The sequence below is a fragment of the Parambassis ranga genome, chromosome 7 (genome assembly GCF_900634625.1).
Source record: "Parambassis ranga chromosome 7, fParRan2.1, whole genome shotgun sequence".
NCBI lineage: Eukaryota > Metazoa > Chordata > Actinopteri > Ambassidae > Parambassis > Parambassis ranga.
Genome location: NC_041028.1, coordinates 1,122,345 through 1,148,395, shown reverse-complemented (window position 1 = coordinate 1,148,395; position 26,051 = coordinate 1,122,345). Strand labels below are relative to the sequence as shown.

Here is a 26,051-nt window from a genome sequence, read left to right as displayed (position 1 = left end):
AAGGAATTCTGTGTCTTTGAAATTATTTTGTTTAAAGATATTTGAATGATTTGCAGCTCTTTATCTTCCCCACCTCTCTCACATTCTCTCTCTCTCTCTCTGTCTCCTTGGTGTATGGCGCCCCCTTCTGGCTCATTTTTACATCCTCTGACATGGACACACATTCACTCCTCTAACATCAATCAATGTGCAAATCTAACCGAAGAAAAAACATCTTTTATCAGTTTTTGATCAGTGATTTCCTTCTTAATGAGTAAACTTAGTATGTGTTTTTCATTTATGTTGAGTTTCTGGTTGTCAACAAATGCCCTGTAAAGGAGCAGTCTGTGGTCTGAGCAACTTTTTGAATATCACAGAATTCCAGAGCAGACTGGTGGAGAATAATGGCAGCTGATTGTCAGCATGTATGTGAGGACACGTGAACCTCCAGATTTCCTGGAAAGAAGGAACTGTAATCCATAAAGGACGAGCAGCACCCCCCTGGCTTTTCTAAGTATTTGTGTTATCCCCCCCCCCCCCCCGATGGTCTTCTGTCCTGCAGAGAGCTGCTAAGAACTCTGTAATGCTGTAAATCCAGCTGTGACTGAGGATCAGATCAGACCTTTATCGACAGCCTCAAGTCGAACCTGTAAATAGCCTCAGTGTTATAGACCTGCTGTCATGACCCATCATGTCAGTTTGTTGCCATTTTTATCAGCACAAATCAATCTATTAAAGAGTTTCTATATATTATGATAACACACCTGAGTCTATAGTTAAATTTATAAGGCAACAAAATCATATTCTGTCTCTTGATATATCGGCACATTAACCCACTCCCATCCTTTCATTACAGCAGCTGGAATAATAACACAATCACGCTTGTTGTGATATTAATTTTTAACCTTTATTTTTAAGTGTCTCCTGCATGTTGTCTTTTTTGGGTTTTTTTAGTGGCAGCAGCAGCCACCCAAGCTCGTCTTAGCTTCATCGCCACCTACTGAGACCAAGTAAGAAGAACAAGAAAGTATTTAAAAGTTACAATAACATTTTTTTCTTATAATTAGGTATTACAGTTATTTCTAATATTTTGGGAGCATGTGCCTTTGACACCAAGTACACTGATGTAGGTGTTTAGAAACACTGTAAGAAGTTAATAAAAGTTCAAACTATTATCCATCTTCTTAAATTAAAGGTAAAGAAAACATTTAAACATCAGGGTTATATGTGGGGCATCTTAAATCTTAAAATAAAGTTTTATGTGAGAAAACCCGGGGTCCCCTCCTGCCTGGATAGACGTGTGGATCCGCGCATGCGCTCTGCCGCCCCTGTTCGCCAGGGCGGTGATCTCTCTCTCTCTCTCTCTCTCTCTCTCTCTCTCTCTTTCTGTCAGTCTCTCTCTCTCTCTCTCTCTCTTTCTGTCAGTCTCTCTCTCTCTCTCTCTCTCTCTCTCTGGGAAAAACCCGAGCAGGAGGAGAGCAGCAGAAAGGGGGAGGAGGAGGAGGAGGAGGACTCCTTCTTCTTCTTCTTCTTCTTCTTCTTCTTCTTCCGATACAGCGGCGGCGGACGGATATTTAGAAAAATAAATTGAAACAGAAAAGCCCAGCGCAGCCGAACCTCCCGGTGCGGAGCGGCGGAGGAAGACGTTCAAAAAAAGCACACGGATGTGCCTCCGAAAGCGCAGCGGATACCGCCCTCCGGACCCTATTCATGCCGAGATTGTGAGTATGTGAGCGGCTGCAGAGCGGAGCCTGGACCCGGGGAGGGAGGGGCGCTGCTTTCAGTTTGATTCGCCCGTTCTCCGGTCTCCAGTCGGCGGCGGGGCTTTTCCTCGCTCCGCGGTGAGCAGGAAAAGGTCGGTGCGTGATTCCTCCCCCCTCCCTTCCCTTACTTTGCCTCCCCTCCTTCCTCACCCCTCCTTCCTTCCTTCCTTCCTTCCTTCCTTTCCTCCTTCGTTCCTTCTCCGGAAGCAGGCGAACCACTCGGCTCAGGGCTGTCTTTAATGGAAGCTCCACATGAGAAGGACTTGTGTTATTTTTTAACTTTTATTTTGTCTCTCCTTCCTCTTCAGTAAACTGAGCCAGTGTCTCGGCCTCGTGGCCCTCATGGTTCTCATGGTTCTCAGGGGTCAGGTTTACCTGTGTGAAAGGGTCCGGGTTAGAGCAGCCAGAACTTCATTCATTTTAATCTTTTGGGGTTATTTATGGGTTAAAACCTGGATGTGTGTTAGCTTTTAGCACAACAAGAGGGCGGCCATGATGTTTGTACGCTAACTTCATTTAGCCGCTTGTTAGCATCTGCTGTAAAGAACTACATTTGTAGTCTCACACGTCAACTTGTGAGCCACCTTTATGAAAGACGTGTGTGTGTTTGTGTGTTTTTTATACGCTATTAGCATCTGATTTAGCCACTTGTTAGCACCTGGGCTGCAACAAACGAGTATTTTTGATACTCGGATACTCATCGATTATTTTCGCGATTACTTGAGTACTCCGATCACGCATAAATGTCATCGTTTTTTCATGTCATTGCTTCAGCCCGCGACCGCCTCCATACCTGGCGCCAAAACCGCGCGTGCGTGCGTGCGTGCGTGTGTGTGTGTCGAACCCGGGACGTCTTGCGCCCACAACACTGATCATCCCGCTACGTCACAACAGAATCATCCCCAATGACATCGCAAAGCGACTCGTCGAGTACTAAATTACTTGTTGATGCATTTTATCCTTGAATATTACTCCAGTACTCGTTGCAGCCCTGGACATTTTAACACTCCTGGTTCCTTCGTTCTTAAATCAGCGGCTATTATAACATTTTTTTTGTTAGATTTATAAACACAGCCAGGATGGTCGCAGAACTTATCCACTGACACTTCTTTTATTGAAGCCAGCTCACATTAATACATTTGTGGGTTGAAGGATTTAATTTGAGGACATTTACGCAGGTTTGGATCCATCATCCTGACGTCAGCGGGTATTCTAAGTCATGCTTTCAGCACGGACGACATATATTTGTACAATTTCCTTAAAGTTAGCATCTGAAGGCCTTTGTTGATCCACGTGGATTTGGACATCTGCCGATGCCGATGAGTTGTGTTTGCTTTAATATTATTATCACAATTATTGTTGATGTTATATGAGGCTGTAGGAAACTCCTCTCTACAGTAATTTCAGCAGACAACATTAAAGCGCAGACATGGTTCATGGATCAATACCAACGCTGGGTCGGATCCACCCCCTCCCTAATCGATATGCTAGTTTGGCTGGTGGTGTTTTTTTAGGCTATTTTAGGCTGGTTCTGAAGTCAGTGGGATGATGTATTTTTGCATGCTGTCATGACATGTCATCAGGACATCTGGTGGACTGAAGCAGGTATTTTCAGCTGATTTTCTTTAAGATCCTATTTGAGTTGTGTCATGAATATCAATGTAAATGTAAATAAGGTCTCATGGAGTCCACTGGATTGGGTGTGGGGTCGCCTCTTTATCGTCTCAAGGGACGGCAGCAGTGCATTGTCATGGTGATCTCAAATATTCTAGCAGCAGCTGATGATGCTACGAGTAGATCGAAGGGATTGTGGAAAGATTTGTTTAAACAGGAACAAGGAAAAATGGTGACAACAGGTATGCGTACTTACATTATTTAGTGGCATAAAAATGTATGTTTAGGATGCATCAGAGGACGGAGCTGTCAGTTGTTAGCTTAGCTTCTTTACTAAAGTCTGAGATGATATATATATTTTGTCACCATTAGAAAAGAGTTAATCTTTTTGTGATTACTCTCACTGCCAGAAGGGGGAGACATTTTTTTGTCCCACACTCAGGGGTTTTGTGACCTTGCTGTACGTTGTTGGTGTTGTTTCTGTATAAACTGGCGGTGTAGTACTCTCACATTGTTTTGATTTGTAGGATTCTTATAGCTTCTCTTCCTATAGCCCTGAAAGTTGTAAGGTGTAGCCTCTGGTCGGGCACTTTCAGGAGGAAGAAACGCAGAAAAGCAGAAACGAATGTGTTCAAGTAGGCCTACAGGTCTATCGGTCTACAGGCAGAGGTGGGATCTTACTTCTGCTTCTGCCTTTTTATTAATGAAACTGGTGAAGGTATTTTCAAATTAAAGGCAGAGGAAGAAGAAGTGTTCAGAAGTGCAGGTCTTTGTATTTCCTCTCTGTTTTCAGTTTGAGCTTGTGAAACTGCTGGCTGTCAAATGTCAACACCCATCTCCTTTTATCCTCATAAATCCTCAGCTTTTGGGGTTCTTTCCTGAACTACATACCCAGTCCTTAAAAAAAGAGGGACAGAGGTTCTGTTAGGTGTCATGGCGAGGTGGAGGACATCATCTATGATCTGTCATTCATTTCTCGGTGTGACCCACAGCAGCAGTTGTGTGCTGTGTCACCATAGAAACCAAGGACAATATCAGCTTTATGAAAACTTTGGTGTCCTAACCCCCCTTAGGTTAGAACACACACCACCACCTCTCAGATACTTTTATCAGATCAGGGGTTTTTTTTTCCTTCTTCTTGTTGCCAGTTGGCTCACACTTCCTCTTCCTGTGTCTTTCTTCATGATGTCTGTTGCTTGCTTCCTCTTTTTTTCAACTTGGTCATCTCCTTCACTTCCTGTGTCTTTTTTTGTTGCATTGTTTCTGCCTTTGTGTCTTAACTTCTCATGTGTGCAGCATTGTGATTCTGTGCGTGTGTGTTCAGTGTCATTTTTTTCTCTTTGTGTCCATGTCATTGATCGTGTCAACTAAAACTCAGTGCGACATGTTAAGGAAGGAAAATTTCAGTTTAACCAACAACACACACAGCTTTGAGGTGTAAAGCTAAAGCTGAGGACACACTAACAGACTGGCTTCAGCAGGTTTTTGTATGCTGATGGGGGTCACATCACAGACCACGATATGTCAACTGAACGCAGCGAACTCTCACCATGGCGACAGTTTACAAACAAACCGATGGCGGTAATGCGTCAGACCGGGTTTGGATCGAGTGGTTTTTCTCCGCTTCCTGCTGTCCTCTGACGGTGTTTCCTGTGCCCCACCCTCTCTTGGTTGGTGATCAGTTCACACTACAGGACCGCATTCAGACTCAAACATGTTTGACTGCGACTGATGTCTGTTCCCCTCACACACTAACAGATCTTAGTGCCGACTGCTGCAGACTTTGTGGGTAAAACCGGGCAAAAGAAGGTGTAGTGTGTCCCCAGGTTAAGGCTGAGCGGTTGCTAACTCAAATAGGAATGTTAAGCTAGTAACGAGTGAAACAGTTTCTGAGGTTGTAACTGGGCTAACATGGAATTGCCAAAAACGTCTCTAAACATGAGTCCTAGACTTCAATGTTACAATGCTCATCATGCTTACTTGGTCATACTCGGATTAACTGTGAATGAGGTGGATGTTTGGCATTAAAACCTGGCAACATGGCGGACATTCATTCTGGGTGACGCCATAGCTCAAATAAGTCCTACAGTCTGGACATGTGTTAGCATCTAAGCACTTCTGGCTGCTTCCTCTTGAAGTCGTGGGTTTTTGTAGGGTTACATGCCTGAAATAGTGTCTGTGACACAAGCTCATGGAATATACTGGTAAATGTGCCACTGAGGAGTTCAGTACTCGATTACAAAAAGGCGATTCCTAACAAGCGGCTAAATAAGACTATAGACGTCATCAAGGCATCAGTACTGTAGAACAGGTCGGACGTTGGTGGTGTTGTGGTGGTGACCATGCCGTAGCTTAGCTTTTTACTTCTGGTGACCTTATTTAGGCTTCAAAAATCATTAAAGGGGACTTCAATAGTAAAGATTATTCTGCTCAACAAAACCTCTGAGCATCAAAAACGGAATTATTCTCTGCAACAGTCCAATTTATCTAACATCCGATTAGTGTTTTGTTGAGGGAACCCATTGGATGCTGACTCTGGGTTGGTCTACAGACATACAGCATCCCTGCTACACTCTCTGCTCTCATTCTGTGTTGCACATCAACTAAAGAGAGGGCACCTCTGGCAGCCATAAACTCTTAACTGTTTCCTGCGTTGTTCTACCACCATCCAATACTAGAATTACAGCCAAATAAATACAGTGTAATGACGGTAAAGTGCCTAAAAGCTCATTTATATCTGAGTATATTGAGTGAATTCACTGCTTACATTGATGTTTGTCTGAATAATTTGGAGCTGTATCAGTAAATCTCTGCTTATGAAGTCAAAATGACTTCTTAGCATCATTAAGCTTTCTTATTGAGACTAATATGCATGATGAGCAACAACCTTGCCACTAATCTGGGTCCCATGCTTTCAATGTGGAATCCAAGTTACTCACTTGAGGGGGATTTCAAAGGAAAGGAGGTGATTTTCCAAAGGGCAGCTCTGCTTTTAAAAACCTTCAAGCTTTGTAACTCCATACTGAAGATTTTTTTGCAGCCAATGATTTGTCCAAATAATCTCCAGGTGTGTTGTCAATACGATTATTTTGCTGTTTTTTTTTCTTCTGAAGTTGTGTTTGATCACACAAGTTTGCAGTGCATCTGTCAGATGAGTGTGACCGTGATGAACCTTTCTGGTTTACAACACGCACCACGCTAGATGATTTCAGTCTGAAATCACGTAATCGTGCCCGATTTCCGATCACATGATCGGAATAGGACATCCCTAGTGACAACATCACCCAAGTCCTTGCTAATATCAAAAACAGCTGTTATCGGCCACAGCCAGACGTACAAGAATCACATTTAATGGCTCTACCCCAGCAGTTTTTTTTTTACTCAAGCCGGGTTCTTCCTTTAAGGGGGGTGTCCTGCCACTTTCTCATTTTTTGAGATTTAATTCATTTCTCTGAGATGTTTAAAAATATATGCCTGATTCATAGGTTTGATTCGTGCTTGATAAACACACAAACTCACTCACTATAGCTCTTTTTTCTCTCCTTGTGTGTGTGTTGTGTGTGTGTGTGTGTGTGTGTTAACCTCGTTTGTGGCATTTTCACGCACATTTGTGTATAACTGTGTGTTTTCTGTGTGGTGTTAATGCACCTGTTTGCACATACGTTCCCCTGTGTGTGTGTGTGTGTGTGGATGGATGTATGTGTGTATTCATGAAGGAGAGGTCCGAGGCAGAAGGGGGGATGACATGCATGTGTCCGGCCTGCTAACATCGCTGACGACTCGCGCACTAACTGACTGCCCACCCTCACGACATGGCGGATGTACTGGTAAAGCAGCTGCACTCCTCCGTCCCCTCTCTCTCCTCTGTCTGTTTCTCAGATTTCCTTCTCCTCTCACTTTTTCTCTGTCTCTAAATTTGTTTCACTGCATGTTAAAAAAAAGTGTTGAAAACCCCCACACATACGGGTCCTACAGGCACCAGGTGGAGTTTTTAAAGCACTGGTATCGCTGGTGGTGACAACAGTCCACAAAACACCACACAAATGTACTTTTGAATCTCTGTGGGACATCACAAAGACATGTCATCACAACATTACATTACAAACCAATCTGACCACACATCTGAGATATTTGATTGCTAGACGTTTCTCAAATATACACCAAATACACCAAGATAAACACTGTTCTCATGATGATGGAGGCGTGATGTGTCCTCTTTATGCTCCACACACACGTCTAACAACATCAAACATTGTCGAGTAAATCAGTCGAGTAATTAGTTATTAAACAACAAGAATAATAGCCGTAGAAAGAATTACGTAACAATTACCACTAAATGCATTAAACATGAACGCACCTGCTGCGGCAGCACCTACAGGTTTCCTAAAAGGGGTTTTGAAGCTCAGTGATGGAGGCCATGTTGGAGAGGAAAGAAGAAAGAGGAACAGAGATGTCAACAGCTCGCTTGTAGTTTTGAAACATCATTCAGTGTTCACACACTTTAAGCTTTAACTTTAAAGTGAAACACCATTGCTAATGATTTCTGAAGCCTGAACACCAGAGGTACACGACTACTCAAAAACCCGTCAGACGACGCTAACAAAGTGCTAAAATGCTAACACACTTCAATGTTTCAGGACTCTTGCTCCACCGTTCTTCTTTACACTTCTGCTGTTCACCATACATTCACTAACGTCCTCACTGCCCCTCACTGCTCTCATGTCCACATTCTTATTAGCTTCCTTCTGCCGCTCTGCTGTAATGTTAACTAATAAAAAGTAAAGTGGAGGTTTGTCTTCCCCCCTTTGGCCTTGTGGCATCAAAAAAGAAAAAAATAGAAGTTAATTGACCAAAAGTACAGCCGCCCACCCACACATACGTTGTGACCAAAAGCATGTGGCCACTGGAACAATACACCCACATAACTTTCCACCATGAAATCGGTTAGCGAGTGTGGTAAGAGTCGCTCCTCACACCTTACACCTAATCCAGTTAGTCAATAGAAACTTCAAATTGACTGTAACTCATCTTAACTCCTGCATTCTGTCTGAATGAAGTGCAGTATAGAAGTGTGTTTTTTTGCCATGTAGTGTAAGTCCACACCTTAATGACAGGAGGGCCACTTCATTTCAGACAAGGCTCATCAAAAAAAAGACAGGCTTTTAAAGTGATTTGCCTTTAAAAGAAACAGAATATTAGACATGATTATTTAGTAAAATGATCCGATATCACCCGTGACCCTGTACTACAGGACGAACGTGGGTTCAGAAGATGGATGGATGGATGGTCCAATATTACATATCTGTGTATGTGAGCCTTTGCTTTCAGTGGGACCTCCATGTGCAAACACCCCTTCTTCAGTACAGAACAGCTTCTGTTCAGTGATGCTGGTTGGTTTCCTCATATGAACTGCTTGCTTCACGTCCCTCCACATCTTCTAACCATCCACCTGTTCCTGGTTGTTGTCTGTCTGCTGTCTGACAGATGTCTTCTGACATGTTTCCTGCAGAATTCACTGGTATCATCCAGAATTCATTGTTCCATCAATGATGGGAAGCTGGTCCTGAATCAGATGTAGCAAATCATGGCACTACCACCACCATGCTTCATAGACGGAATGCAGTGTTGTCCTTTCTTAAAGCAGCCCCCTGGTTTGTCCACATGGCAGCAGTGTTCTGTTTGGAGAGCAGTGTCTTTCTCCTTCTCCGTCATGCACACCATGTTTGTTCAGTGTTCTCCTGATGCTGGACAGGCCATTAGCGGCTTAGAGGTTTGTAGCCTGTTGCTTTGGAGTGATCTTTGCCACTCCTGTGGAGGCTAATAATAATGGTCTTGATTATTCTCCATTGGTACACACTCTGTCTGACTGTGGATTTGTTGAGTCTGAACTATTTAAAGATGGGTTCGAAACCTTTTTCCAAATTTGATGAGCAACAACAGCTCTTCTTAAACCTCCTTTGAGCGCGCCAGGATACACTTCCACAGATAGATGTGATGGATCCCTGTTGTTTCTCACTGGCACCTGATTCTCATCTCTTTGATTCAAAACACCTCCGAACAGATGGTCTCTAATTTAGCCTTCAAATCAAATGCTAATCTTAGAGGTTCACATGTAATATTGGATCATTTTACTGGATAAATAAAGTCTAATATTTCTGTCTTTTGTTTGGTTGGGTTCTCTTGTCCTACCCCTAGAGCTTATGTGAGAATATGTTGATGTTTTTGGGTCATATTTATGCAGAAAGAACATTCTATAGGCTTTACCATGTGGGAATATACACCTTCAAAATAATTCAGTCTGTTGTACAGAAGGGTGTCTGATGGATTCTTGTGTTTCTGTAGCTGGAGGGATAAACTGGGAGGTTTGTAAAGTTTGGTCTTCCTAAGAAAAGGAGAGAAACGTCTGCAAGTCTGAACTGGAATGCAGAGATGTCCAAGTTTAGAGAGGAGGAATGTAATGTCTTTCCTTTCTATTCATGCAGTCATGACAGGGTGTGTGTGTGTGTGTGTGTGTGTGTGTGACCACCAGGTCTGATTCATCAAGTTTCATAAAGAAAAACCCAGAAGCCCTGTGTGTCACAATACCCCTGACTCTGTTTCCTGCCTCTCTCTCCTCTCTCTGCCTCTGTCTTTTCGTGCTGCCGTGGACTGCTTTTCGTCTCTTTCCTCCTTCACCGGAGCGACGGCAGGCATGTTGATTGATGGAATCATTGTAGCTGTTAGCGAACGAGTGAGAGAAAATAGAAAGAAGGACCCGATTGTTCTTTCACTCAGTCGTCCATCGTTGATCCACAATTGAATCGTCTCTGGTCTCTGGTGAGCCTCACTGCTGAATGGTTTCTCTGTGTTTAGTTCAACGGGCTCTGGTTTTTATTGTGTGTACTCTTAAAGGTTGTGACTTCTTTGATTCAGATTGTGGCTGAATACTGTTGATAGGTGCATGTATCAAACTTCATTACATTAGTTTGTCTGACTTCACAACTGCTGTTCCTCTCTCTCTGTTCTCTCTACACCCTCTTCGACAAATTGTGTTGTTATCAAGCTTCAGAGAGCAGCGTTGTCTCAGTTCCTGAAAATCTTGAGGAAATGCAGTGTGTGTCTGACAAATATCAGCAGTAGCGTAACAGAAAACAGAGATGCACATGATGTTTGGGGTACTGATACTGAAAACCTTGGTGCAACAATGTACTTCTATGATTTATTAATGGTTCTGTGGTGATGCATGCGCGTGCCGATTGCATTAGAAGACAAATTGATTCATATAGCACAGTTCAGCCAAAAGGGGCAGTACAAAGCACCATTTAAAACTAATACACACAATTAAAAAAGAACAAAGAAAGTGAGATAAAACAGTTGAAACAAGAGTAAAACAGCCATAAAACTATCATCACATCACCTTATACAGCGATACAACATACACCATGTACAGTCATGCTGCTTACCACTCACTGTGCTTTGATTAAGGATTTTAAAATTTTATATTTATACTCTTCTATTGCAATGTGTAACCTGTAACCTCTGGCGAATGAATTTCCTTTCGGGATTAATAAAGTTTTATCTTAAAATAGCAGAAATTATGTAGTAAACCTGGAAGTTGTCAGTTTTGATTTAAACACAATGAGGATGTTGGTGAGATACTGATATTTGCTGCTTCACTCTGGTGGCAGAGGATGATGTGAGAGGTGGCTGGTAATTTAATAGAAGATGTACGCTATTATACACACGGCGCTTAAATGTATCACCTTGCTTAATATATATCATCATATCAATGCACATCGTAAACTCTATTGTTTCACCACATTCTTATCAACTGGACGTCCCACTTTTGAGGCAAGCACTGACTTTATCGTGTTTGTTTGGATCCCCATTGTTTCCCATGGCAACAGCTGTGTTGAACTGAGGAACTTTGTGCTGTGGTGTGTAATGGATAGGTGTCACACATGCTGAAGAAATCAAGCAGAAATATCAGAAGCTGCAGTTCCTTCAGTGGCCACTCGATGGCTGATGGTCTGTCCTCCATGTTAAAATCATCAGAAGTATGTTTACAGCCTGGTCTCTGTAGCAGAATATCCTTTTTATATATAATATAATATAATAATAGATGGATGCTAACTTGGAAACCGATCTCCCACTTATGGTCTTCTGCTCACGCGCCATGAAACATTTGGCGTGTTGGAGGATGCTCTAACATTGTAGATTCATTGATTGATTGTATGAACCAGGTGTGAAAACACACGCTTAGATTTGTTTGAGTGACTCTTAGCTCAACATTTTCAAAAAAGTGCTGCATGAAAAGCCCATTTTTCACAGAACGACTCAAAGGTCATGAGGCAGGTTACTGATGTGGATGAATTTAAAGTCACCAACCTTGATGAAGATCCTTTGGAGACGGGCATGTGGCAGGTTGTGGTGGTTTGTGGGTCAATTAGCAGCAGCCAAGTGCATGTAGTTGTGATTGTGTACTGTAACTTTGCACGTGTGAGCAGTTGTAGACTAATTGTGTGTATGTAGTTGGTGTGTGTGTGTGGGTGTGTAGACATCCATCTCCTTATAAGGAGAGGAGACGAATTTGGAGGCTGATGCGGTTTGTCGGCGCAGCCCTCTGGTGAAAAACCTTGAATCTGTCACCTCAGAGCGCCGTTAGCTGGGATTTATAGACCCACTTAATGTGTGTGTGTCTGTGTTTGTGTGTGACTGTTGTAAAGTAAGAGGGGGTTTTTGAAAGCAAAGGACTGTGTGTGTGACATTTTCAAAGAAAGGCTAGATGAAGAGGGACAGATCAAGAGAGAGAGGAGAGAGTGTGTGTGTGTGTGTGTGTGTGTGTGTGTGTGTGGAACAGCCTTAGCATGTCAAGGCAGGATATTACAGAAGCCTCATTATTTTTCCTTTTTTCTGCACCTGAGCAGCAGTATTCAACTTAAAATAGAACGAAGATGCTAACTGAGACAAAGAAGAGATGGATCGCCCCCTGGTGGCTGGCTGCAGTATAGGTCATAAACCCCGCCTTCTCCATTTCAGTGGATGCATAAAAAATAAAAAGTTGTGAAGTGACATCACAGTCAGCAGTGAATGGAGCAGCCAACCCAGTTATTAAGGGTTAGGGTTGTGTTTGGTTGTGGTTTTTTTCAAGATGGCGTCCAGCATAGCGGCACCAATAAGCCAGGTGTTTTGGCCTCACTGCAGAACTGCGTTGTCTATCTGTATTTACAGTTTATGGAGAGCCTTGATGAACAGTGACACCAGTGGCCATTTAAGGAACTGCAACATGTTGGTCAGCCTCAGTTTACAGTTGCTGTTCTGTCCTAGATTTTCTGAAAGGTTGTTTTTGTCTTTACGGCATCGATATCTAATCATGACAAAACACAAGAAGCAGATCCTTAGAAAGCAGACAGAGGTGTGAAGGAAGCCTAACCTTCAGTGTTCACCGTTGCTTGTTTAAATTCCTGTGTTCCACTCAAACAGCCTTGCATAAATCAGATTTGCTGGACACATGCCAGAAAAGGAAAATGATTAACAAGTGTAGGCTGAGTGTGAGTTAGGAGAGGATGTCCTTATTAGATCTGTGAGGAGAGAACAGATGTGATTGTTAGTGAATTTTCACCGTATATTTAGAAGAGCAGTGAAGACGCTTCCTTTATAACCTCTTAAATCCACTTGTTGTACTTGTAATCGGATCTTAAATGAACTTTTTCCTCTAATACAAGTCAAAGCAGCAGGGCCCATTCCAACCAACGGGTGAAAATAAATCAATCAAATTAATATAAAATATTCTTATTTCCCCTCATTCTTACCTGAAGTGATTTAAACATCTGACGAGGATGAGTGTGTCCTCCATGTCCTCCATGACACTCAAAGCAAAGTGAACTCTGTACTTTTCCTACTATTCAGCAAAAAATATGCCACAGTTGACAAAACTTCATTTTAGGGTTCTGTAATGTAAAATATTAAACTTTAAACATGCAGAAACACAGGCGGGCGTTGCTCACCTGCAGATGGTGCAGATTGGAGCACTGATGATTGATGATTAGTGCAGGATGAATCACTTTGGGCTGCACACTGCTGCTCAGCTGATACACAGCATGAAAATACATTCTATTCTGAATGAAACTGAACTTTTCTGATATTTCTTCAAACTTTTTGAAGCAGTGTGTCTCAGCCAGCACCTTGTAAGCCTCATATGAACTTTGAATGTTTGTCTCTGTTCAGGAACATTTAGGTTATTGGATATCAATAATAATAATAGTTTCATTTCATCCCTCAGTCTTTTGATCTGTCATTGTGACCTCCACCTCTCTCTCTCTCTCTCACACACACACACACAGAAACACACACACTCACATACATAGGGCTGCTGGCGATCAGGTGGTGAGATTATGGAGCAGTAATCTCTCAGATTAATACTCAAAATGAGCGCTTAATTACTTAAACCCTGCTGGCAGCCCCAGCTGTGTGTGTGTGTGTGTGTGTGTGTGGTGCTAGATGTACATGTGGTACACAAAAGCCCCGGCAGTGTGTCTCTGTGAATTTAAATTTCATCTTGCTTTATTGGCGTGGTGTGCGAGTCCATCTGTGCTGCCAAAGCATGCAGAGATGGCGCACAGAGCCGTGCAAAGGTGAAGCTATAAAAATAGATTTTAAATGGAAGCATGAATATACCACAACATGTTTATTAATAAGAAATAGGAAGAGGTTCAGTTCATGCTGTGGTAGTTTGCAGGATTGCTGATTGCAACTAAATAATTGCCAGTGTAGCTCATTAGGATGATGATGCATTCAGGTTGTTTTTGTTTCCATAAAGGATGAAGCAGGAAAAAACCTTTCACAATGAGCGCTGGTCTGATCTGACTGAATGGGACCTAAATAAGCCTGACTTCAGACAAAAGACAAACCAGGAGAGGATTTTGTGTTCAGTTTACAAAAAGGTTTAAATTATAGACTAAGGATGCACAATTATATGTGAGATATTGTTATCAACAGACATGGTCTTATATCAGGCAATAAGTAAATCTGCAGGTAATACTGACCATTACAATTGAACTATGTATGTCAGTGAATGTATAAAATGTTTGAGGTTTTCTCTCTGCGGTGAAAAATAAGTCTTTAGGAGATCCTAGAAATGAATTTATTTCATCTTACACGTACATTTTTTAATCATACATCTTTAAAACGAAGAATATGAATCATCTGAAGCTATAAAACATAAAAACATCATCAATCCTCCGGGTGGACCCTGCAGGAGTATTGGCTGGTTGTCACTCTCTTCCTGCTCTAATGGCCGAAGTCACAGACCGCAGCTCGTCTTCAGGTGAAGGCGTCCATGTGATTGGAGGCACGGCTGACTCTCGGTCTGACTCTCTGAGTTTTCTAAATCTCCTACCTTTAAATAAAACTGTTTAGGCACTTTTAAAAGAACATTGCAGATTGATTGATGCCGTCTGTCACAAACTAACTTACCAACTAATCAAATCAACTCATTGCACAGTGAGGAAACGACAAGCTGCTGATGATGTTTGCAGAGGTAACAGGCAACAGTTAGCATGTCAGCAGAGGGTGTTGGTCGTCTGTCAGGAAGATTTGTGCATGAAAGACAAAATCAATCCATTAAATAGACCTGCAGCACTGCTCCTCAGGATGCTGCTCGTCTGTATCCAAAGGTAGTGCGTGCGTGCGTGCGTGCGTGCGTGTGTGTAGCAGGGCGTTGCAACAGTACAGCATGTGTGCCTTGTCAACCTTACAAAGATAAATAAAGGTTAAAAACATATTTACAGAGAAGTCAAGATGACAAGCAAGTGAACAGTGTGTGTGTGTGTGTGTGTGCGCACGTGTGTGTGTCATTTGTAAATCTTTCTAATGTCATCTAGTTTAATCAGATTAACACTCCGACCTAAATCCCATTAAACACACACACTGAGACATCTGCTCACATCTTTCTTCTTTCCTTCTTTTTTCTTTCATTCATTTTTCCATCTTTGTCACTTTTTCTTTGAATTGATTCTCTCATCTTTTTTATTCTTACTCTCAAGAAAACCTCTAACCTCCCTTTCAGTCGTCTTTTCACACAGACTTGCCTTTTCACACAAGTGCTCTCTCTCTCTCTCTCTCTGTCACACACACACACAATAGGGTGAAATGTGATAGCTCTGTTATAAAAGATGGGCGGGTGATAAAAGAAAGGGAGTGTTTCTCTGACTGTTGAGGTAAAGTGTGACACTGTGTGTGTGTTTGAAGGTGAGCAGTCATCTTTGTGTGTTTCAACCGTGACTACACACACACACACACTGTACATCTGTCAGCAGCCCACAGCTGTTCAAACACACATCAACAGGAAAATATCTCAATAACTTGGTGCTTCTTTTGCACGTGTGCAGAACAGTCAACGTTGCTATGTACCTGTTAGTTAGGAAATACATGTGCTGGTGTGTGTGTGTGTGTGTGTGTGTGTAAAGTCCTGAAACACAGAACTTGCATAAAAAATGTCCCAAATTTACTCAAGGATGCAGAAAGACCAGGCTGAGTTAACCTCAAAAAGCATTTGTAACTTGGTGCAGTTCCTCCAGTGGCCACTTGAGGTTTTAGGGTCACAATAAACATCAAGTTAGATGCGTCAAGGGTTTATTTAGTGTGTAAGGAGGACTGGGAGGTTGACAACATGTGGCTGGATTATTTGCATTTCTTTCAACGTGACTGTTGACTCAAGTGTTGCTCACCGCTGCAGCTCTGAGTTTGGTTCCAGCGAAGGCTCATGGGTGATCGGGATACTCGAAGTGTGTTCCTGATATCCAGCCTGTTCAGTTAGTGTGTGTCTAAGACGGACGCAGGTGATTCACCCAGCATGTTCACAAAGTTTAGCCACTCTGAGGGTCTCCCCAAATTCATCCAGAGGGAGTTTATTCTGCGCCCCCTGGAAATCCAGCTTGAATCCACTGAGACCAGAGTATACAGGCAGGACAGAACAGAGGAAGAATTAGGGCGGCCGTTTTTGTGACCAAGAGGTCAAATCTGATCACTTTTTCAAAATAAAAGCCCCTGCAGACTCTGAGCCGTGGCCTGGGGCCATCCTAAAGTCTGACTGGAGCCTTGTTCACTTTTTGTGCATCATGTTTCTGTGCTCTGACCCTCGTGTTTTATTGTGAAGTTAGCACCGAAACATTGCAGGTTAGCGCTTCAATTCACGTAGCATTAGCTAGCATCGCCGACTTGTCTGACATGTTTTTCTCTGGAGCATTACACACTCACTGTGTACTGACAGATGTGCAGACAGTCCACAGCTGGGGGCTTCTGTTAGCTGTGTGTGTCTGTGTGTGCGTGCATTAGTTTACTTTTCTTTGTGTGCACATTTTAGTCATGTGTCCTTGTGTGCTTTTGTGTGAGTACATGACGTGCTGTGCAACATGGTCCTACATGAATACTCTATAGAATACAGGACAGATTTATGAACCACACAGACACAATCTGTTGTTCTTAGTCCAAAACCTGAAGCCGAAAACCTGAGTGTGTGTGATTATCTTTGTGTGTGTGATCACAGCTCAATCACATGATGCATCACATTGCCTGGTCTGTCTCTTTCACTTCCTCTATTCTACATGCTCTCCCCCTCTCTCGCTCTCTCTCTCTCTCTCTCTCTCTCCCTCTCTCTCTCGCTCTCTCTCTCTCTCTCTCTCTCTCTCTCTCTAATCTCTGAATCTCCCGTTTCCTCTTTTATGACACAATCTTGTCGTCTTTTTTCATCTCTGTTTTAACACCCCCCATATTTATTTTTCCCCACCTTCCTGATCACACCTAATGTTAGAAGACTGAAGTTGTGTCACTGAAATGTTCTTGTGCTTCTGACACATCTGTTTCCTGATCAGTGTGTAAAGTGTAAACTTTCTGTCCGAGCTGGAAGCAGCTTTAAAATCCACTTTACTGCTCTTCCTGTTCACTGTGAACTCCACAGACTTCTTGTAGTTTTTCCAAACACTGACACAAACACATCATATTAGCTGTGCTGCAGTACATCGGTGTGATGACTGTAAACAAAAGGCCATCATGTGACGACACAGCAGTGGTGTGTAGAAACAATTTAGGGAACATAGCAGGCTTTTACTTCCTCATGTTGAGTGTGTGAGCCCTCTCTATTACCAGGCTGTAAACATGTTTATCTGTGCTGGAACGTTGGACATTTTGAGTTTTGTTACTGGCCCTCAAGTGGCTACATGAGGAACTGCAGTGTTTGGAACATTAACACCATAAGCGGCTCTTAAGGTTGTTACAACAAAGAAACTTGTTCTGGTTTATGGCGCTCTGGGAAGGAAATGACGTCACTTGATTGATTTCAGATTTCAGAGGTTTGTTCTAGAGATTGCAGCTTGATTTTAACACGTCGTCGGAGCACAAAACTGTTCAGAATCAGAATTTTGGAGTGGGCGTGGTGAATGCAGAAATCACCATGCCACGGTCACTTACACGCCCGACTCACTGAACATTATTGGCTATAGAATTCACGAATAGCAGCATTTCTCGTGAAGTATGAAAAGTTCCTGCCGAAACGAACTTTGTTTTTGTTCTTGCCACCTAAAGAAAATGAAAAAAATGTGTTCTCATGCTGTATGTAACAGGTTTTACTCCACCCATTGTACAAACATGAGGCCACATCATCACTGTAACCCCGTCCCTCAACTTCTTACGTAGCTTGGCCGTGCCATTAGCTATGATGTTACATCCGTGATGACAGATCAGCAAGATTAAAAACTAGCTAACAAGACATGCACCTATACTGCAGCCAGCCACTAGGGGGCAATCCAGACCTTTCGGCCTAGTTTTGGGGAGGCGTCATGTTGTCCATGTTACACAGACAATCAGCCAAACTATCATGATGGACAATATGTTTGCCATTGTCGTCATCATCACTGTGGCTTTTAAGTTAGCCCCACCCCTTGTTGCTGATAGGCTACTTATTTGTCCTCCCATTACACTGATTGGTCCATTGATTGGACTGACTCTGGACCCAGACTTCCATTTCAAATGTCTCTACTTAGTTGGTCCATCAAATAAACCAAAAATAAAAGTGTTTTATTATAAAATGATCAACTTTTTTGTCCCATTAACCATGTGACAGTACGACATACTGAAAGGTCCCACTAAAGCACCATCAGCCTATAAATTCATTAATACCACAGTAAAATGCTGCTTGTGGGTTCATGTATCATTGTGAATCATTAGTCTCTCTCTCTCTCGCTCTCTCTCTCTCTTTATAGTACACAGGTCCGATCCCGGCCGAGCGAGGAGGCGAGCCGGCCATGGGGGGAGGTCGCAGCGAGACCTCAGCACTGAGTGGGACGGGAGGGGGGCGGGGCATAACGACCACTAACCAGAATTCCCAACGACCCAACGCCTGCTGCTTTTGCTGGTGCTGCTGTTGCAGCTGTTCATGGTAAGAGACACACACACAGACACACACACACACACACACACAGGGCTGCACGTGCTTTTATAATGTAAGCAAACACACACTGGCAGAGGGAGACTGTTAACACAGCTGTCTGCTCATTATTAAAGACAGAAAACATACTGAATGAGTATGTTTGTCTCATATGACCCTGACAGTTGTGGAGGACCAAAATGATTTATGAATGCCAGTCCACACACACACACACACACACACACACACACACACACACACACACACACACACACTCATAGAGTCTCCAGGCAGTAACTGTGCAGTGATTAGATCTTCGTAGTTCTCACAGGTATACTAATTATTTATAGCTCTCCCTCTCTCTCTCACTCACTCATTCACACACACACACACACACACCCTGAAAGCTGAGCCACCTGTAGCTGATGCTTTCACCCTGTTGTTAACATAACTGTGGTTAGTAGTCATTAAATGGGGCAGTAACATCATCGTGAGTGACTGTTTGAGTTTATGGTTCTGAGAGCAATTACTCTCGTGTCAGCTGTGTGTGTGTGTGTGTGTGTGTGTGTGTGTGTGTGTGTGTGTGTGTGTGTGTGTGTGTGTGTGTGTGTGTGTGTGTGTGTGTGTGTGTGTGTGTGTGTGTGTGTGTGTGTGTGTGTGTGTGTGTGTGTGTTTCCTGTCTGAAAGCTGTTTTATCATGTCAGTCTCACCATCAGGAATGAAGAGGAGAGGCGGAAGCGGAGGAGGAGGAAGAGAATATCACAGGACACCAAGATGGAAACCATACCAAACTGTGAACCGTGGTGAGCCTTTGGGGCGCACACACACGCATACACACACACACACACGCATACACACACACATGCCCACACACACTCGCTGGTTTGTGTTGGTCCACTTCCTACAATGTCTGTGCACATGTGAATAATTTATTTGTATGGATTTTTAATTCATTCAACTTTTAATAAAGTTTATGATGCATTCAAGGGTCATCGGAAAGTTCAGTGTCATGTCATTAATATTCTCCTTGTTCCGCTCTTCGCTCAACATTCACACATAACCTTCCCCCCTCTCTTTCTTCATCAGCATCAAACCCTCAGTGGAGGAGGTCCAGCTGTGGTCTCAGTCCTTCGACAAGCTCATGAGGAACCCGGCAGGCCGAAACGTTTTCCGGGAGTTCCTGCGGACAGAATATAGTGAAGAGAACATGTTGTTCTGGTTGGCCTGTGAGGACCTCAAACAGGAAATCAACAAGAGCTCCGTGGAGGAGAAGGCTCGTGTGATCTACGAGGACTACATTTCTATACTGTCGCCAAAAGAGGTAGGAGGCCGGTACCTATGAGGACAGTGTTTGGACTTTAAGCAGCACGCCTCTTTCATAAGTTTACATGAAGTTTATTGCAACCAACCCTTCATACGAGGCCGGGTGAGCGGTGTCGTTGTGACTGTGGGGCTCTTGGAGGACACTGATTGATGGGTGTGACTGGCTGATGGAGCTGATTGAAAACACCTGCAGGAACACAGCTTATAAAGAAGCCCTGTGTGAGCGGTCTGATGTGTGTCTGCAGACACTCAGATGCACCATGTTGCCACCTTTGTTTTCAGAAGCATCTAGAAACACTGCAGAAGTGAATGTTGTTACATGTTACAGACTTGTTGCTGTTTAAATTCTGAGAGATCATTGCTCGGGGGCGATGCAGTGTGAACGTGGTGTTTTTGTGTCTGGTTTCCTTCTCCTGCTGTCAACAGGTTTTAAACCTAAAATGAAGTAAGCGCACATGTCCTGTGCATGTTTCCTATGGAAACACAAACAATCATGGCTACGTGTGGAGGACTCTGTGAGAAATAATAACACGGGGAGATCCACGTGCTATAAAAATGGATTTTTACAGCACACTCATGGATGTGAAGCAAATCGGCCACATGTAGATGAATGTTTGTCATGTGACTGCTGGTCACATGTGAGTCAATCATGGCCTCCGTGCAGCAGTGTGCGGAATGTTTTGTCTTTTCACAGCATCTTGTTTTATTTTTTAGATTTTTTAGATTGAGACATGTAGAAGAGGCGATCTGAAGGTTTGAAGCAGCAGGTTGACCATGAAGTCAGACTTTTTGTCCATCGTGACTTCGTGGTTCAACAGAGGAAGGCAGATTTTGCATTTTTTTTTCTTTCTTTTAAAATATTTGATTGACGCCTGTAGAATAAGGAGATTTCCTGCGCTCACTGTGTTACTCTGCAGATGTAGATGTCTTGATTCATCAGGTGTTGTGCACATGGTCTGCGTTTTACACAGGCCTACAGAGTGGTTCAGTGATTATCAGTGGGTTGGACACACTGAGGAGCACACACACACACACACACACACACACACACACACACGCACACAGACTTCATGCTTTATTTTTTCTGGTGAGACATGGGGAAAGCATTGTCTGCTTCACTGCTACTATTTTTAACTGAAAGACTGTGTGTGTGTTTTACAGTGGTTGCTTTATTTAGAAAGAATGCTGGAGGCTTCGCTGGTCTGTGTGTGTCTGTGTGTGTCTGTGTGTGTCTGTGTGTGTTGGCAGGTTCAGACACTGCTGCATTTGTATGTGTAGCTGTGTGTGTGTGTACAGTAATTTTACAGGAAGCTATAAATTGCTGCTCTCATCACCTCCTGGCGGTGTAGGGGACACACACACACACTTAAATCCAGAGATATGCCGACATGAGAGTCTGGCGGAGGAGACGCATGCCTGCCTGTCTGTGTGTCTGTCTGACCTTGGTACGATGCCTATCTCTCCGTCCATGTGTGTCTTTCCTAAATAAGAGCAGAGGGAAAACATAAGAGAAGCTTGTCGTTCTATAAATATCTGCTGGTGCAGAGGCTGCAGGGCCACTGTGTGTGTGTCTGTGTGTGTGTCTGTGTGTGTCTGTGTGTGTCTGTGTGTGTGTCTGTGTGTGTCTGTGTGTGTCTGTGTGTGTGTCTGTGTGTGTGTGTGTGTGTGTGTGTGTGTGTCTGTGTGTGTCTGTGTGTCTGTGTGTGTGTCTGTGTGTGTGTTTAGTCCTTTATGGAAGTTGATTAATGACAAAACTGAATGAAAAAAATATCTGGTCATTATCATTATAATTTTGATGACCTAATTTCCCAGTCAAATATAAATATTGGGTGTGTTTCCGGCCATGTGGGGGCTTCATTCAAATCTACATTATTATTGCAACTATCTTCTGCAGAATAACCTCAGAGAGAGACGGAGCGTGTGCCGTGTTCTCCGCTTAGAGGCCTGACAGTTATAATATGTAAAGACAAAGATCGTCGACGCCCCGTTCCTGTGTGAGAATCATCATCTGTTGTACCAAACTACAAGGCAGTGGAAAGCATTATAGGCCATGTCTGTCAATCAAAGAGGTTTGTGGCGTGTTGTTGTGTCTGGAGGCTTTGTAGTTGTGAGGGTTAAAATGTGTTTGCAGTGAAGGGTTTGGTTCTTAACTTTGTCTCCGCCGCTGCCTCGTTTCTGTCATGACAGACGAGAAGAGGCTGCAGCTCGGCGTGACACTGAGACACACAGCTTCATACAGAACCGCGGCTCACACAGCTTTATGCTTGTTTTTCTTGTTCGGTGCTGCAGACGCCCTCAGGCCTTCACTCTGCATGGTTCCCTGATGAAAACACATGAATCCATACAACCCAGGGGTGTCCACGTGTGTGCGCATGTTAAACAAAATGCTAAAGGCTCTGACACGTTGAGACATGCACATCTGTCCGAGTTCGCTCATTTTATGTTACTGTTAGCCGTCCTAATGCAGCATCCATGGCCTGGCTCAAAGGTGACCTGATGTGATGTTCAGGTGTCTGTTCATTCTGTGAACACGATCGATGTGTAGGATGCAGGTGTCAAAGTAACAGCTGGAGGGATGGTCTTAAAATGTACTTCCTGTTATGACTCTTTGGATGCTAGCTGCTAACAACCAGAACGTTTCAGTTCTAGAACCTGAAACCCAGCATGTGGTCATGGTCTCTTATCCTCCATGTTCCCTCCAGGTGAGCCTGGACGCTCGGGTACGAGAGGTGATCAACAGGAAGATGCAGGACCCGGCGCCGCACACGTTCGACGACGCCCAGCTGCAGATCTACACCTTGATGCACAGGGACTCCTACCCACGATTCCTCTCCTCCAACATCTACAAGTCGCTCGTTCACGGCAGCTCTCGTACCTCCTCAGAATCCTAGTCCCACACCGCCGCCACCGCCTCTTCTTCTTCTTCTGTTGTGATCCTGCGCCTGCAGGATTGATGCCAGAGCATTTCACAGCACCTCCTCCCAGTCCAAAACTCCCGAAATGATCACTCCTTCCTGCCCCCCCCCTCTTTTTTTTGTCTCGGCCTTCTGTTCCTCGCCCCTCTTCTTGCTCTCAGCTCCAGGTCGAGTCCTCTCTTCTCTTCTTTTAGTTTTTTCTCTCCTATGACCCTTTTATTTCTTTTTAAACTGTCCTGAAAAGAAGAGAAAACCATTCACAGTGTGAACTCTTACACCTGATGTATCTGATTAGAACCATATCCTGATATTTTTATGCCCATAAACACTTTATTAGCACACTGTGATTTTGGCAGAGTGCCGACATATAATTTATAGAAGTAAGTAGGGCTTCTTCCTGCCGCCTCAGTGTTGCTCATTGTGAGCTCAGAGCTTCTGAAGGTCCAGACAAACCTAATCTGAGGCCCTTCATTCAAAAACCTCCTCCTCCTTTTATCCCACACCCTTCCCTCTCCACCTCTCCTTTCCTCCCTCGCCTCCTTCCATTTCACCTCTGCAGCTGCTCCTGAAACAGAGAAGGAGGTGATCTGGTGTTTTTTGCTCTGGGGGGAGAAATTAGCTGCCGTTACCTGCGGGGATGTACGTGACTACTGTGGGAGATTTTAACGCATTTCAGTGGGAGAAATGTTCATCTGTGCCATTATTATTATTATTATTATGATGATTGTTTTTTATCAGTGTTGCTCCTCCCTTCTTCTTAACGACCGTCCAATCACCTTCAAGAGCCAGCTGAAGGTGACCTCACCTGACCTTACTGTCCATCCTGCAGGTGTTTGACCTGATGGAGGGGAAGGTAGAAGCTGGATGCTGTCTCCATCCCTTCTCCTTTTTTTTCCCTCTCTACTGGAAAACACAGGGTGCTCCTCCCTCCATCTGCTGCCACTCTCACTTTGTTTGACCCATCATCATCATCATCATCATCATCATCATCTTCTTCTTCTTCTTCTTCGCTGGATCAATCATTTCACTCCAGAAACAAATGGACGAGGGGAAGGCCAACACTTCCTCCTGACTACTGATTTACAAACAGACGTCTATTTTTTAACAGAAACTCTATGAGGATCCGTTGGATTTTTGTTTTGTTTTTGTTTTTGTTTTTTTTTGCCACAAGAGGAGGACTTCTCTGAGACTGTACTGATCTCCACCCAACACCACCACCACAGACACTGCAATAAAACACTGGAGAAAAACTACACACACACACACACACAACATTTGTGTTACTATACTGTAGGGGATCCTTGAAATATCGATCAGTGAGGTTCCTTCATGTCTCAGGTTCAGGTACTTTTATGGCATATACAGTGAAAACACTCCTCACATGATGTCTGCCACATTGGAGAGATTGAAAACTGCAACTTTATTTATAACGCACTTAAAAAAAACAACAAAGTGCTACAAGATAAAAACAAAAAATATTTAAACAGATTTAAATGTAACTTTTTTACAGAGCGTTGACACAACATTACACATCTGTTTAGTCCAACGTGTCCCTGCAAGTATAGTAATACAAATATTTACACACACACACACACCAGGGTGGCCTACCTGGGCACTGCTGCTGCTGACCTCTGCCTCTGTGACCTCTCACCTTTTGACCTCACCACTGTCTGTCGCCCACACGGACGCCTGCTCCTGATTGGCTGCAGGAGGCCACAAGGGCTGATCTGTGGTTGGTCGATTCAGGAAGGGGGGGTGGGAGGAAATCCCAGGTGCAAAAAAATATATATCAAAGAAAACAACTAATAAAATATATATATATATATATATATAGAGAGAGAGTTAAAGAAAAAAGAAGATGCCTATTATGTGAGATGGGATGCCTAAACCCAGTGCTTCATGGGAAATGTAGTTTGAGGAAAAGTTGCCTGCAGAGACAACAGATTTAAAAAAGAGAAAAAAAAAGAAAATGGCTGCGTCTTTACCAGACGCTCAGAATGCATTTATCTTAGTATTGTTAATGTTATTTATTTTCTATTTTGTTAAAACTGTGATTTTAATTGTACATATATAAACAGAAACCCTTGAACATCCAACAAGAAGCAGCTTCATCTGTTGTGTGAAAGTGTGATTGGTGATGCTGGGACCACAGCCAGCCAGCAGGGGGCCTTCTAGATACTTTACATACAGTCTATGGGGTCAAATGTTTGTGCCGGTTCCTCTGGTTGAACCTCAGGTGGTTCAGACCAAGGTTTATTTTTCTGGTTTTTAATGCTCAGACATGCTAGACACGCAGACATTGCTAACGGCTACTTGCTAGCTTCTAGAGATCCTCAGCAGCTATTCTGTGGTATATATGTCAGCCTGAGTGGTTGAAGGTGGTGCTTCTTTTATTATACCCCGTTCACACTGGGGAAATCAACCCGGCTAGAGCAGGATTCGGCCGTATCTGGATAAATCCTTTTTCTGAGTGTGAACACCGCGAATCCGGCTATATCCAGCTTGATTTCAGTCCACCTCTCAGAGGTGGATCTAGCCGGATTGGCTCAAATGTGGCTCAGGTCTGAACGCAAATTCAGCTAGCAAATCCGGCTAGCGCCGTGATACTTCCGGTTCCGGCTTTGCCCCAAGTTTATTTTCCACAGGGCTACAAAGGAATAAACCGCAGCCTGAAAGGACTCTGTATATTACAGGCGCCACTTAGTGGTTTGGAGGACCACAAACAAGCCGGGTTAAGCCGGATTGTTTGCGGACACGTGTGTGATAGCCAGATTTGAAAATACTGGCTATCACTGGATTCAGTCCTACTCTAGCTGGATCGACTTTCTCCAGTGTGAACGGGGCCTTAATGACCCGGGGAAGGTGCGTCTGAGCAGCCATTAAAAAGCACTGACGGTGTTACTTGAATGTAAATAAATGACCTGTCAGAGCAGAGCTGAGCAGATTTCGAAATAAAACGGCTGAATGTGTTTCTGCAGCGGGGAAACACGCACATGTCGCCGCCTCAGCCAACACGCTTACATCAACCTCAGTGATGAAGAAGAAGCGGCCGAGCGG

At 43.5% G+C, this 26,051-nt stretch overlaps 1 protein-coding gene across 6 annotated transcripts; it reads left to right on the top strand.

Annotated features, from left to right (window-relative positions):
• The first annotated feature begins 1,455 nt into the window (after nt 1-1,455).
• Nucleotides 1,456-25,108, top strand: rgs19 (regulator of G protein signaling 19). 6 transcript variants are annotated; one of them, XM_028409894.1, is made up of 6 exons: nt 1,456-1,700; nt 7,078-7,183; nt 18,593-18,768; nt 19,461-19,559; nt 19,843-20,077; nt 22,782-25,108. In XM_028409894.1, exons 2-6 carry the CDS (start codon nt 7,169-7,171, stop codon nt 22,968-22,970), a joined length of 714 nt encoding a protein of 237 aa, XP_028265695.1. In that variant the 5' UTR covers nt 1,456-1,700; nt 7,078-7,168; the 3' UTR covers nt 22,971-25,108. The 6 variants fall into 6 exon arrangements, with proteins under 6 accessions (XP_028265695.1, XP_028265692.1, XP_028265691.1 ...); XM_028409891.1 differs by having other exon boundaries at nt 7,073-7,183; XM_028409892.1 differs by lacking the exon at nt 1,456-1,700 and adding an exon at nt 1,703-1,834 and having other exon boundaries at nt 7,073-7,183.
• Nucleotides 25,109-26,051: the final 943 nt, after the last annotated feature.